The sequence below is a fragment of the Taurulus bubalis genome (assembly GCF_910589615.1).
Source record: "Taurulus bubalis genome assembly, chromosome: 8".
Classification (NCBI taxonomy): domain Eukaryota; kingdom Metazoa; phylum Chordata; class Actinopteri; order Perciformes; family Cottidae; genus Taurulus; species Taurulus bubalis.
In genome coordinates this window covers 24,686,181-24,700,527 of record NC_136596.1, presented here as the reverse complement: position 1 = coordinate 24,700,527, position 14,347 = coordinate 24,686,181, and the positions used below count along the sequence as shown (strand labels likewise).

The 14,347-nt window shown below is 42.2% G+C and overlaps 1 protein-coding gene across 1 annotated transcript in view; it reads left to right on the top strand.

Annotated features, from left to right (window-relative positions):
- The window catches only part of cfap299 (cilia and flagella associated protein 299), a gene marked incomplete at both ends in the record, with an annotated part of 72,431 nt that overhangs the window by 50,599 nt on the left and 7,485 nt on the right, over positions 1-14,347 (top strand). The window contains one exon of the mRNA XM_079222550.1: positions 6,786-6,928. Within this exon, the coding sequence (XP_079078676.1) occupies positions 6,786-6,928 (143 nt within the window). The remainder of the gene's footprint in view (positions 1-6,785; positions 6,929-14,347) is intronic.

Genomic DNA, 14,347 nt, shown 5'->3' with positions numbered 1-14,347 from the left:
TCGCGGGCCAACATCTGTGCATTGGTCAGCGTTGATCACGCTTCCTGGATGTGCTGGTTGTAATGAATGCGTCTGCTGTCAGAAGTAGACCGATCTAACGTCAACTGGGCCATACAGGATCAAAGATATGTTTTAAAGTGATGCAGAAAAAGGTTCTTTATCACATAGAGAACACTGCCAAGTAACAGTTTCAGTTTTTTTTTTCATACAATATTGCTCCATGTATGATGGGTATTTTTGTTAAACTCTCACATATTAACCTCTTTAATCAAAGTCAGGCTATGGTGGTTTTTGTCATCAAAGTTGCCAGCGGGTAATATTTTTTAGATCCTCTATGCCAGTATACATGTATTGCATCACAATATGCTGTAGGTTTGTGTCTGCAATGACCTTGTCTGTTGCCCATAAACTGTTGCCTGCAAGTAAGCTCTGGCTCACACTTCCTGCAGGATGTGTAATTCGGAAAGATCCCCGCGGACGCAGAGCACCTCAACACACATGGTTTCTACCGTTGCATCTATCACACAAGTCGGGCTGTGTGAAGTCACTTCCAAGTCAAATAAATAATCATCCACAGCCAACTCCTGAACCCCAGAAACTCTCTGAAATACAGAAACACACACACAATGAGCATGCTTTAAAAACATGCAGAACACACCGTTTGAAATGTGGCAAAATAAAAGAAAGAAAGAAAGATAATTCACTAAAGAAATTCAAGGAAAAATTTTGATTTTAAAGTTCCGGTTTTGTCGCTGAGGTTGATAAGAACTGAGCGACATGAGAAGAGGACATCAGTACTTGCCTCCTCTGAAAAGTACTTTAGAATTAGAACTAATTGAGGAAATATGCACAGTGATAGATAAACTACAACCGCAGATAAATGCCCTCAAAGAAGAGTTGTCTGTGTGTAACAAGAACGTTGGAGAGGTTGGAGTATTGTGCAATACTGACCGTCGGATCACTAAACTGGAACCAAAGGGAACGGTTAGCTGAAAGAAGGCAGAGCGGCTGGAGAGCCAGATGATCGATGGCTTGGAAGTTGTCATCAGAATCTTTTTAAAGTGTGGAAAGAAGTAAAAAACAAAACACTTTAAAGACCAAGTTAAATATTAAAAGACATTTTAACATTTCTTTTTTTTGTTCAAGTATTCATTAAAGTATTTTCACATCCAAATCCCCTTCAAATCTTTTCTCGTCCTGGAAAACGGTTTCAAATGTTTGATGCACAAAAGTTCATTCAATCAAATGAGACTTTGGGCAACTAGCTAGTCACGTCAGTCCTATAAAAACCGTACTTCACCGTTTGTTTGTAGCTAATAGAGAAATATGGAAAGATAACAGGCGTGCGTTTGGATATCGGTGGAAAGAAAACGTTGATTTTGTTTCCAAAACAACGTACCGCTCATCTGCAAGCAAAGGTCCGTTGGATAACGCAGAACGACCGGCAGTCCTCGGTAGCTTCGTATCAGGCTAAACCAGATGACTACACTGGTTGTATAGAAGTCTATGCTTCATGTTTTAAAGCTGCATTCTCTCTACTGACCACCAGGGGGCAAATCCTCTGGTTGTATAGAAGTCTATGAAAAAATTACTCTCCTTCTCTCTTGATTTATTCCCTCAGTAAACATTGTAAAAATGAGTTTTTGGTCTCTATCAGAACGGCACAAACCAACGGGTGACATCAGAGTGATTATGTCCACTTCTGATACAGTCTTTGGTTTTACTGTGAAATACGTCACGGTAGAGAAGCTAAAGACGCTCGAACTTCCATTTCACTTGGACGACGCAATTTTTTTTTTCAGTGGGAGTATTCTAAAAACATTATGTGGATCCCAGGAAGTGTAGCCTGCTGATGTTTTTGTAGGAGCTAATGGATCACTAAATAAACTCACAAACAGACACACACTCCATGTCCAGAAAGGGGGACTTGAGTTAAAGCCTGCCAGAAAAGAGGGGCTCCCACCTAAAACACATTCCTGTCGTACGGGGCCATGTTTTCCTTACCCCAACAAATTTACACAGTTGTTAGTGATGGCCCGGGATTCCTCCTAAAGCGCTGCCCACCAATAATAAACAGCATGGCAGCTGACACCGCAAGACACCTGCACAGCTTCCTGACACTGCAGGATTGTTCCCAGGGACTGGGGGCGACGGACAGGTTGGTGGTGTTTGTGTGTGTTTGTGTAGGGGGGAGGGGGGGGGGTTCAACATAGCCCTTTTAAAACAAAAGAGTTCTCAAATTTTGAATTTGAATTAAGGATTATTAGATTAAGGATTCCAAGTACTGACCAGACATTTCATCCCAGTTTATGAAAGTTGACATTTGACAGGAAAGTTTACAACCCAAACCATCACATTTTAACCCAAACATTTACTTATCGGTCACAAAACATTCAGGACTTAAAGTAACGCCACTTCTGTAGTTATGTTAATACAATCAGGTACTTATTAGTCTTAAATAAACCTAACCTAGTAGTTTAGTGGTCTCAACAATGCGAGAGAAAACACTAAATGAGTTGCTTGGTTTCCTTTGAGCCCATTACTTAATTTCTATGAAAAAAAGCTCTGATATGAACTGAATTCAGTCAATCAGGCATCACCGGCTTTTGCAACTTAGCCCTTGGAGGAAGTTAGCTCCAGTAAACTCTCTCTAGTCATTTCACACTCTTTCTATGCTACAAATAAACACATACAGTCACACACACACACACACACACACACACACACACACACACACACACACACACATATTCAGAAATACCCTCCTCGTGCGGCGTGCCACAGGATGTCAGGTGGTGCGGCCATTGTGTCCCCACCTGTAGGACATTGTCAACGCACAAAGGAGGGGCACAGTACGTGTCAGCCTGCTGTCAGCTCCTGTTTGACTTGAATTTGTAACCGCCCCCCACTCCCCCCGCCCCCCCTCCCCTTTCAGCCGAGGGGGCTTTGAAAGATTAGCCAAAAGGTTTGTGGAGTAATTCACATCTGTGTGGGTTTTACTTATTGTCAAGAGACGGGGGAGACCATCGCCGTTTTCACAGGCCACAATAATTACGATTGTCAACACTGTTCAAGTTTCACCAGTTTTGTTTTTATGGAATAAACATGATCATATTGGGGTTTTTTGTTGTTTTTCTTAGGGCGGGGTCCCCCCAGGGGGATTTGAGATGCTTTGTTTTGTTTATTAAGTGCACGGATTGTGGATTTATCTGCTGTTTCTAGACCGGGTTACGTGACCTTCATCTTAAGGTCGCCGGTGTTTTCCCTCCCAGCCAGCTGAAATTTCAACTGTGTACACATGAAAAAAAAATGAAACTACTGAATATAGAGTATCACAAAGAGCCAGAATCTCTACCTGGGTCTCCGGGAGCCAACCAGACCGATGCTAGCTGTAAAGCGGGGGTTAGGTGGGGGGCCTCTCGCTCGCTGCACCGTGAGGTCACAGCACCTGTTCAGGGTAATTGCTGGCAGGTGACGTAAGGCCTCCGCTTGTTTTCCATGGTGCACGGTGGAGGTCCCCCCGGCTCTCCCTCCAACACAGAGGCTGGAAAGTCACGTTGATTGTTTGTGGAAAATAAGCAGGTCTGCCCACCCCCCAGTTCCATGAGAAATAAATGAACTTTGGCTTACCTGTCAGAGGCCTTTTTTAGTTTTATTTAGGTTTAAAGTAAAAGGTTTTTCATCCTGATTTCCATCTCCTTGCGAACACAGTTCCAGAAATTCTTCCAGAAACTGGATAGAAAATCTAGCAAACATTTTTAAACGGCGTGAAGACATCAAAGCCTGAAAGACTTAATACAGAAATATGATCAGAATTTAGTTTCTTTCACTTTCAAGTAACTGCAGTCGGAGCTCCGGAGGGAGGAGGAGAGCTCAGCTCCCGGCAGCAGCAACGTCACCACCTCCTCCTCCTCCTCCTCCTCCTCCTCCTCTCTGAGAGCCGAGACCAACACCACGCTGACGTATTGCTGGACCTGCTGTGGGGAAGGGGGGCACGGGAGAACCAGGACTGAGAGGGGCAGACTGTCAGACCCTGCTGCAGTCAAATGAGAGATTTTCTAAAGAGACCCTGGTGCTCAGAGACACTACCACTTTAGTCCACAGGGGGCGGAAGAACCAACACAACATTTAAGTTCTTCATAGCAGCTTTATTCTTTATATAATTGGCGGAAGGAAGATGTTGCTGTTTGTACTGGCTCATTTTGCAAACTGACCTTTCATGGGTGATTTTAACTTTTACATTTTATTGCCACTACTTAAATGTTACTCGCCTCCTTTAACTGTGCCGGGTTCCACCCGATGATGTCTTTTCAAGGCCGGCTGCAGGAGGACAGAAGCCAGTAGATAGGATATCTGGCCCAGGCCTGCAGCCAGCTGTGAACCTGATAGCATCTGTTTTTACCGTTTTGAGAGACGGAGAGAAAGGAGCCCTCTTTTCTTCTGAGCTCTGGAACGCTAGTTATCTTACGCCTCTTTAGTAAAGGGATCCACAGATGGCCCCGCGTCCTGACAGTTATACAAATGTGATACCGCTAGCCGAGGTATTCCTCTTGGATCCTCTTACTGTGTTACTGTAGGCCCACAAGTGGGACTCATTCATGCTCAGAGTAAACAAGACGAGTAAAAGAGAGAAAAAGAATCCTCCTTTTCTCGAGGCATGGCAGAAAAGCTTCTTTTTTATCTTTGTGAAGGCAGACAAAACAACCTCTTCACACCTGAGCGTGTCCTCTGTTTGGGAGTTCTTCCCATCCATTGTCATGACGTGTTATCTGAACCATCAAAATCGAACATGAAAAGATCATTTCATGTTCCGCTGTCACCCGAGGGGAAACTTGCCTTTCATTTAGCTTTGTCTGAATACGGTGACAAAACCATTTGTCATCCTTTTCTTGTTCTTCCAGGTTGTGTCTGGTTTGGCTTCACTTCAAAGACCCGATGAGCAGGCGGGAAACTGTCTTTAGATTTATGTGCTTTGTTTTTGTTGGGAGCATCCAAGGATTTTTCCCCCCTTTCTTACTCATAGTTTGAATCAGAAATCTGTGTATAATCAGATTATAGAGCCGACCTGTTGCCCTGACAAAGTTTATTTTTCTCGGCTGTTGTGTTCATCCTAAAGGTTTTTGGCCATCAAACAGGCGGCAACCTCTGGTTTCGGCGAATAAAGTTGATGCGGAGGTGTCTTAAAACTAATTATTTCCACTGACCACCAGGGGGCGACTCCTCTGGTTGTATAGAAGTATGTGCTTTATGTGATAAAGCTGCATTCTCTCTACTGACCCCCAGGGGGCGACTCCTTCGGTTGTATAGAAGTCTATGCTACATGTGTTAAAGCTGCATTCTCTCTACTTACCATCATGGGGCGACTCCTCTGGTTGTATATAAGTTCATGAGAAAATGACTCTACTTTTCTCTTGATTTATTCCCTCAGTAAACATTGTAAACATGAGTTTATGTTCATTGAGTAAATTATGGTCCATTTAGAGTCAAACAGACCATAAACCAGAGTATGCTTTAGGGGCGGGACCACAAAGATGCTACCAGAGAGGTATACGGCATCTCTACGGCACTTCTTCGCATTCCAAATATGGTAACTTCTGTTCATCGGTTGCAGAAATCAACAACATGGCGACGGCCGTAATCCAAGATAGCGACGGCAAAATCACCAAACTGCAGTCCACAAAGCATTCAACAAGATATTGGGTCTGAGTGTCAGTCGGCTATTACTCAAACAGCTCTCGGGCTCTGATCCAATACTCCATCAAAGTCATTGCAACGTAAAATAAAAAATGTATGAACTTTCAAGTGTTATTGGTGAACATAATGCTGCTGCACTGGTTTTACTGTGGAAAGGTAAAATGAGTCCGCTTCTCATTTAAAAAGCCAGAATTTTAAATGTTGGCATTGTATGTTTCTGGAAACCTCAGATGAGTTGAATCTCAACATTTCTGAACCTTAAAAAATACATTGAATGTCAAAATGTTTACATATGTACGCTTTAGCCATTTTGAAACATTTCAGTTGAGGCAACAAAACTACAGTTTTTTACTTTTGGTTTTGCATGAGAAAAAATGCTCCTTAAAAATATAATTCACAATGCAATTTGTTAGGAGACCAGGCTACTTACAGACACTTCTGAAGCAGTGGGATTGATCGGTCCTTCAAACAGGCGATAATTAAATAGAAAGCAGCCTTGTGGGAAATGGTGTTCTTTAAAAGAAACCAAAAACAATAACTTTTGGAACAGAATTGTTTTTATTTCTTAAATAAACATTACATTTGTCTTTTTTCTGACAGACATACATCCTATTTTAAGGGCCTCTTTTTGTCTTTACTTGAGTCCCCAACCCCCTCACTTTTTTACCACAAAAAAGGTTCCGAACTATTCACACAACTTGCAGCATCACGTTTTAACTCAGGACTCTACATTTCATGTCATTCCAAAGCTACATTTTCGCCCCGACTGTAGGTGTGCTGGAACGGAACTGAGACTCTGGTTACTGTAAGTCGAAGGATTGGGCTCCGAGTCCCACGCAGGATATTCTTTAGACGGCCCACCTCGGCGAGCACCGGGGCCCGACGCAGGACGACATTAGTTGGATTTGTTTTTTCGGATTCTAACCATACAACACAAGCTTTTGTCTTTTCAAAGTGGGAGGATTTGTAACGGATCCCTTCTATCTTTCCAAGTTTTAACAAGTGCCATTGGCCTTCCTGGATTTTGCTCAGGAGGAGCTTGATGGCCATGATTATTTACACAGGGTTTCCTTCTTTTTCTCTCTTTACAGTCGGTCATTTTCATAAGGGATCATAATCCTCTTGGACAGGAAGTATCTGGCTATATAGACTACGCCCACAGACTCAAGACCCAAGATTTCGAACCATATTTCAGCGGAAAGAAGAAGCTCATGCCAAGACGCTCGGATTTATGGTAAGTCTCCTTCCATTGTAACGAGTCCATGTCGATCGGGGGAGGCCTCGACTCGAGTGGGTTTTGACAAGATTTGAAGGGTAAGGAAATCTTATTATGCACGATCAAAGACTTGGGTTGACATGAGAGACCAATGTAGGCCTAGCAAAGGGCCAGCATGTAGTTAATGTACAGCACCAGCCCCCTCGTGGCCTCAGCGAGAATGTGGAATAAATATACACTTCTGAAGTAAAGCTGAGCAGCGCTGCCAAAGTGCTGAACCTGTCTGGACCAGACAGACATGAATCAGATGCTTAGACCCGTGAGATTGTCCTCGTCTTTTATTGTGCAGTAAATTTGTCACCCCAGATAAATGTAATGTATCGTATAGTCGTGAGGATTAGACACATTGATGGATAAATACATCAAATAATTGCCCGATTGAGGGCCTCAATACGTATTTACTCCATCAATTTGATTTGTTTTTGTACGTCTTCTCGCTAGACTTGGTATTTTAGATCATTTAATATTCAACATCTTTTAAAAACAAATGTTTTATTGTTGGACAAGCAATGACAAGCACTTTTAAAATGACATTAATTGATAATGAACATGATAATTACAGTTAAAGTGTTAGAATGAAGTTGTTGTTGGGGGGTTCGATGAAGCAACTTATAAAAATCCACTGTTACTGATAAATATTCATATTAATCAGTGCAGTTTTAAGTTTAATCAAAATAAATGCTATAATCTCATAAACAAATCTGAACATGGCTGCTTTAAATAAAAAAAAAAACGTTTTCAGGCGCTTTAAACCTGACCCATTAAGCCAAGATATATCCAGTACTGTATTTTTGAACAACTGCATGCACCAGTGCCAGTCGCACAACTCCAGGCCAAGCCACAAGCGAACTGCTGACCTTACAGGTGTAAGCTAAAAAAAATCGAGTCCCTCTTTGTAATTCGTTGTGCATCGGGAGAGATCCGCATGTGCACGGAGAGCTGTCAGCAAAATCACCGGAGCCAAAACCATTCCCACATTCCACATGCTCGTGCATAGTAACATATTATCAACATTTCAGATACGTGTGAAAAATCCCATGAGGACAAACACGACAAGACGAGTAATGAGAGCGAGCGTTTACATGGTGGTTGTCAGGTTTCAGCCAAATGACGTGCACCCTGTGTGACCTCACCGGCAGAACAAGCTCTCTAAAACCTCTTTCTCAAGGTGAATTAGCCCTTTTGCTTTGTCTTGTCTAGTTAGGTTACAATAGGTTGTAAACAAATCCCCCGCTTGACCGTAATATCCAAGACTTTGGAAGTGAAATGCAGACCTTTTCTTGTAAAAACTGCTGACGGTTCAACTACAGCAACGTATCCTCGTACAGCTCGTAGGATATCTAGCAAAACCATTGTTTCCCTGTGGCAAACATAACAAAATGCCGCGCGACGCGTTTTTCGAGCGTTTTTTCTGTGCGCTTAAAAGTTGAAATATTCTCAACTTTTAAGTGCCTTGCGCGGAGTCTCACAGCTCATCAATGTCACTGCGGTTGCGCACGCAGGCCCGCTCCACGGGCGCACCGGGCTGTTTTGCCCGGTGCATTTTTTCCAAAATACTAGGTTAAGATTTTTTTTTTAGGTAGAGCTACGAATGCGGGGTATAATTCAATGAGGAGTTTGCCCAATATTGTCTAACTCACGTACTTCCAAATATATTTAGGAAAGTTGTGATCTATGTACAGACAATGGCCATAAACTAGAAAAAGCTGAGCTTGTAAAACAAACCTAAACAGAATTGACAAAAAGAAAACGCACCGTAAGAATGGCAATAATGACACCAGTCAGTCAGAATTTTCTTTTTTACATCACAGAAGTAAGCAGAGAGCCTTATAAACACTCTTGAATAATTATATGGTGTGCAACACGTCCTCATAAAACGGTTCATTTGATATCTGTTGAAAACTCACTACTCATTTTTCTTGCGCTTTCCTACAAAGGTCCAGCAACGCGTGTCAATTTCCGCTCGTTACTTGCAAACATTTCTGTTTTCACTGGAAACAGTGAGGTTTCGGAAAAACACAAGGCACATTATTTGTATGTATATATATTTATAGGCATAGCCACAAATGCCGGATGAGACCAGCTGGTTTTTGCTTCAGCATTAGCAAGACAACAAGAATGAAAGTTGTCTTTTTATTTGCGGAAGTGTTTTTTTCCCCTCTTTCTTTCAAACCAAAGTGTCAGACATGCGACGCTCTGTTTTTTGAATCCATTTCTCACCTCGTGTTCTGACACACAAACCCCGGCTTGTGGCCTTGAACCCGACATCCTCTCCGCCGAGTGGAAGCCCGAACAAGCCGTAGATGTGAGTCATTGGGCAAGAACGCCTGAAGGTGCAGCCGACTCCCTAATGATGCTTTTATGAGGCCCCGCCCCCTCACTCCCCCCCACACATGGGTCTTCCTCCATCTGACTTCACACCCCTCTCTCTCTGTCTCTTTATTCTCACACTCTTAAACTCATCTCTCTGTCTTTATTTTCAACTTTTCTAACCTTGCATGCTTTGCTACCTCTCCCCTTTTCACCCCCCACCCCCTCTTCTTCTTTTTTTTTCATCTCTGTCGGGAACAATAACACCCAGTGTGGTTGCCGCTAAGAGGGAGCAGATGCTGGAGCTGCTGCCCACTCGGTGCACTAAACCTCCCACCGCAGGACTCTGAGTCCTGTCCCTCCTCCTCCTCCTCCTCCTCCTCCTCCTCCATGGCCACAAAGAACACAGAGCAGCGACACCAGCGCCAGCTCCGGCCTCCACCTCCCACCTCCAGCGAGGAAGGGTGGATAGGTTCACGTCCACAGTCTGCAGTGTCTAATAATAGAATAATAATAATGTAAAATGTAAAACATGTCTCTGCTCCAGCGGTTATGGTGAGGAAAACAAATGTTGACATTACAACTTTTCTGTAATTGGCAAAAACTTGAAAACAAACAAACACACAAACTGGATGCTGAAGACTAACACATCAAGCGTTTTTTTTCTTTTTTACCTTTTTGATTCATTCTTTTTTTTAATTCAGGACAGGATTATGTGAACAGCTTCCCTCCATTTTCTACCTTACTTACTCCAACTTTTTGGATTACTTTTCAACTACTTTTTGACCATTTCAAAATTCAGTTTGTTGCAATTTTCCGTCAGTTGCAAAAATAGAAACTACAGCTTTCTTTCTCTAAACTGTTCACCTGGACTTTTGTCACCTCCGGGATCTTTGCATTGACTCTGTAAGAGCAGTGAGGGGCAAAACAAATCTGTAGAACGCTGAGCTTGATTTATTTTAGCAGGAACACCGGGTGGGTGGGACATATAAACATCATTTGTAAAAGCATATGTTTTGAGCCTCTGACCTTTGAAGTAAAGTAAGTTTTAAGTAAATCAAGCACAGCATTGTCCTTGTTGCATTTGTAAAAGGTTTACGTTGAAGAAGCCACTAATAACACAAAAACCACATCACAGAAGAAGCCATAATTGGTAATAATACGAATAGAACTTTTACTTTTCTTGACAGGATTTTGTAAATACAATATGTAATGTGGAGATAATTGCCAATTGAAAAACAATTTCCTCTAAGAGACTTTTCAGATACAAATGTTAATCTGATCTGTTAAAGTTCTTTTTAAATATATATATATATATATATAACTATAATACCTAATACCAGTACTCTGAATGAAACTCACCCCAATAGAGTAATATTTCAAATAGTCACTTTTTTATCTCGATCTGGGCACAAAATGGATCGATTGCTGGTCGTTTGACTGGAGAAGAGTGGATACTACATTGTACCGATTCATTCCGGTTGATACCTTTTCACGGTATTGAGCACCGATACCCAGCCCTATTTTAAGCAAGCTGCATTCCAAACTCCGAGCAGAGCTTTGATTGACAGATCAGATTACTGATCAGATTACTAGCATGCTAACATGCTAACATGCACGCGCAGCCAGCCCGGCTATGCACACAAAGCACAGAGAAGCTCGGATTACAACACACACACACACACACACACACACACACACACACACACACACACACACACACACACACACACACACACACACACACACACACACACACAGATGTCTTCATCCTAGACAATGCTCCACTAAATCACAGAGACGATAGTTGTTTGCTGCTTTGTTCATGCTCTGACAACTGAATTGACCAACTTTACCAAGCCTTTAATCAATTTAACCAATATCTGACCCTGCACATTTAAGGTAAAACAACTGCTTAAACTATAACGTATCACTTATTACTGAGCTTCCAATGCACACACACACACACACACACACACACACATACATATGAACACACTGAAGTCCTGACCCTCATCTAATTATCCCACAGATCTGCAGCTCTGTGCACCCAGCTTCCTGCCACTCCAGATGTGCCTACAGCATCTCTGATGTCTATTTAATGTTCCCCCAGCAAAGTGACCATCTGTTTATGCACTCAGGCTGTTCCCTCCCTCCTGCCTCTCTCTATCTCTCTCTCCCTCTTCAGTCCGTGTTTCGTAGCCTTTTTTTCTTTTCTTTTTGAAAGAGGCTGGGCAACATCTGACATATATACGGAAGTCCTAATTGATTCTTTTTTTTCTCCTTTAAATTGTTTTGTTATTGCGAGAGAAAAACATTCTCATCCAGTTTCCTGTCTCTTGACTTCATAAAACAAATACACCGGCCCTCTGAAGTCAGCGATATCATACATTATCGTTATTCATAGAATGGCTCTGGCTCATATAAAGCTTTCCTGCGTGCATTTGGCGACAGACTGAAAGGATCCGCTCATGGCTCCGCGCTCAGCCTCTGCAATGCACCTGTGTGTCTGGCTTCATTTTCCACAGTAAAAATATTTGCACTGCTGTCCCATTTTATTAACTTTTAATACAAAAAAGAGTAAAAACTGTTCCAGCTCATGGGGTGGTGGGGGAGGTGATTTGGCTGCCCGGCCCTGAGGCATCGTGTCCTCGCTTTTAATGGAGATATTCTATCGTAGAGGAGATCGCCAACTCAGAAAATATTCTCAAGCTCCGTGTCGTGTGCTGTGTTGATCTCCGCACATGGCTCACACACGGGGACCTCGGGGGTTAAATCCAGTCGGGCTGTTTGTTCTCAGCGCCGATGCTGTTTGGACCGTGTGTGATGGATTAACTCTGTGTTCCACCAGCAGTAGACGATCATCACAGACCTCCTGCCAAGTGTGACGGGCTTTTTCGGTCCATGTTGGCTGCTTAAATGTAATCAATTTATCTTGTGAAATGATGTCAGCCATTTTAAAGAAAGACGGTGAAACTAAACTAATTCTTTATCAGGGACCACGTTCACGTTAGTGTGCATTTTTTAAAACATGAGTGAAGGCATTTGGCGGGTCGCCTGTATTTACCTAGGCCCTTTTTTTACAATCAGGGGGTTGACCCCTGACCTCCCTCAGTCGAGGTGCTATTAGCCTGTTGAGCTCCGGTCAAATGGAATTTCAGATTATAGCACCCAGTTGTGTCACTGCATTATGTAATGGCGGCTCTAGTCTGTGTCTGTGTGTGTGTGTGTGTGTGTGTGTGTGTGTGTGTGTGTGTGTGTGTGCGTGTGCGTGTGCGTTTGTGTGTAGATTTGATGGTCGACCTGATGGCAAACTGAATCATCTCAAAATAAGCAGCTTGTGTATATTTTAGGATTAACGTAGAAATTAAAACCTGAGAAGAATGAAGAATGTTCATCACAACTTCCTCGAGGCCAAAGTGACGACCATATAATCCAAATATAATCTATAATCCAAAAGGTTTTCAGTTTACAATGATTTGAAATAAAGAAGCAGCAAATCCGCACATTAAAAAACTGGAAACAGAGATTGTTTAGTACTTTGTTTGAACGATTAATTGATGATATAAGGTTCTGCAGATCTATTTTCAATTGATCGATTAATTGACACATTGATTTATCTTTTTAGGGACATTTGACAGTTTAGAAAATGGGAAAAAATAGGGAGAAAAAAAACATTACGCACCAGAATATACACACTGCATATGTTGTTTTTCCAGTCAGATTTTCGCATTATTTATTTATTTTCATTTGATATTCAGTCAATGTCATGTTTTACGTGAATCTGATTTTCCCTCATTTCTTTTTTGGTAAACAACAAAATGGGACAACGATGTAAACATGAACTCAAAAGCACCAAAGCTTCCACCTGTCAGAAGGTGACAGACGCACTTGTATTTTAAATGTTTAAATTAAAATTAACACATTTCCAGAAACCATCAAACCAAAGATAATGACAAAGCAAAGGTGTGTGTTGGTGGGTGGTTAGATATAGATATTAATGGTGTTGCCAACTGGACAAGGCCATCCGTGACTCCCCCAGAGCGCTTCACAGTAAATTTAACTTGTTTCACTCCGGCCTCTCAACACCTTGGAGGGGCTTTTTTTCTGTGATTTACATTTTGGAAACATTAACTTCAGAAACAGTTACGGGACGCGTGTTCTTCAGCGGCTACAGAAAAAAAAGAAAAGCTGAACGAATACACATGCAAGGTATTTGCTCTTTCTTCATGATATAGATCATCCAGCGCGGAGAGTCCAGCTCCTCTGAGCCCTATAATGAGACTGTTGACATTACCCTGGAAAAATGACCGCCTGGAGATAACAATAGAGCTATGCACGGTAACTATGGAAAGTGAAAGGACACACAGTGCACGTGTCAAACAGCCGGGTTGAATGCATATAGGGAACCAGGAACCGGTGCTGGGAGCACCCGTCATTGTTTCCACCAAATCCAGGTTCTCACACTTTTACTGGTCCATGTGTCTGGGTGTGGTGCCATCCAGCTGCTGGAGCGCTCTTTTGTGACCAAATGTGCAACGACCGTGCAGCTAGTTGCCCCGGGTGACAGTTCATATGGGACGGCAAGTGGAGGCGGGTCCAATAAACACATCCAAGTAACGTATGAAACGAAATTCTCGGCATTGCTTCAAAACTCCTTTTTCTTTTTTTCTCTTACATTTTCGTCAAGTCTTTTTCATGTTCAGTGTTAAAATATCTCACATCTGTCCCATTTTCTCTTACAAAAGTAAGCGGTTCACCATGGAATAAAAGTGGTCGGCCAAAAAAATGTTAATTGTTGTATGGCATTTTGGTATAAATAGACACTGAAACGCTGTCAGGTCAAATTTACAAAGAGAAGAAGTATGCATGTGTCTGAAAGGAAGTCTCAGACAATATCATTTTCCCCTGAGTTTTAAAGGGAAAAACCTCAATTTGTATTTCATATTTGGGGCATTGCAGCAGTCTATTCTGAAGCTGCTTTACTCAGCTATGTTGGCGACTTAAAAATAAAAATGACAGACCTCTCGTCCGATCATACCTTATAATTTTATGCATCAGTGTATT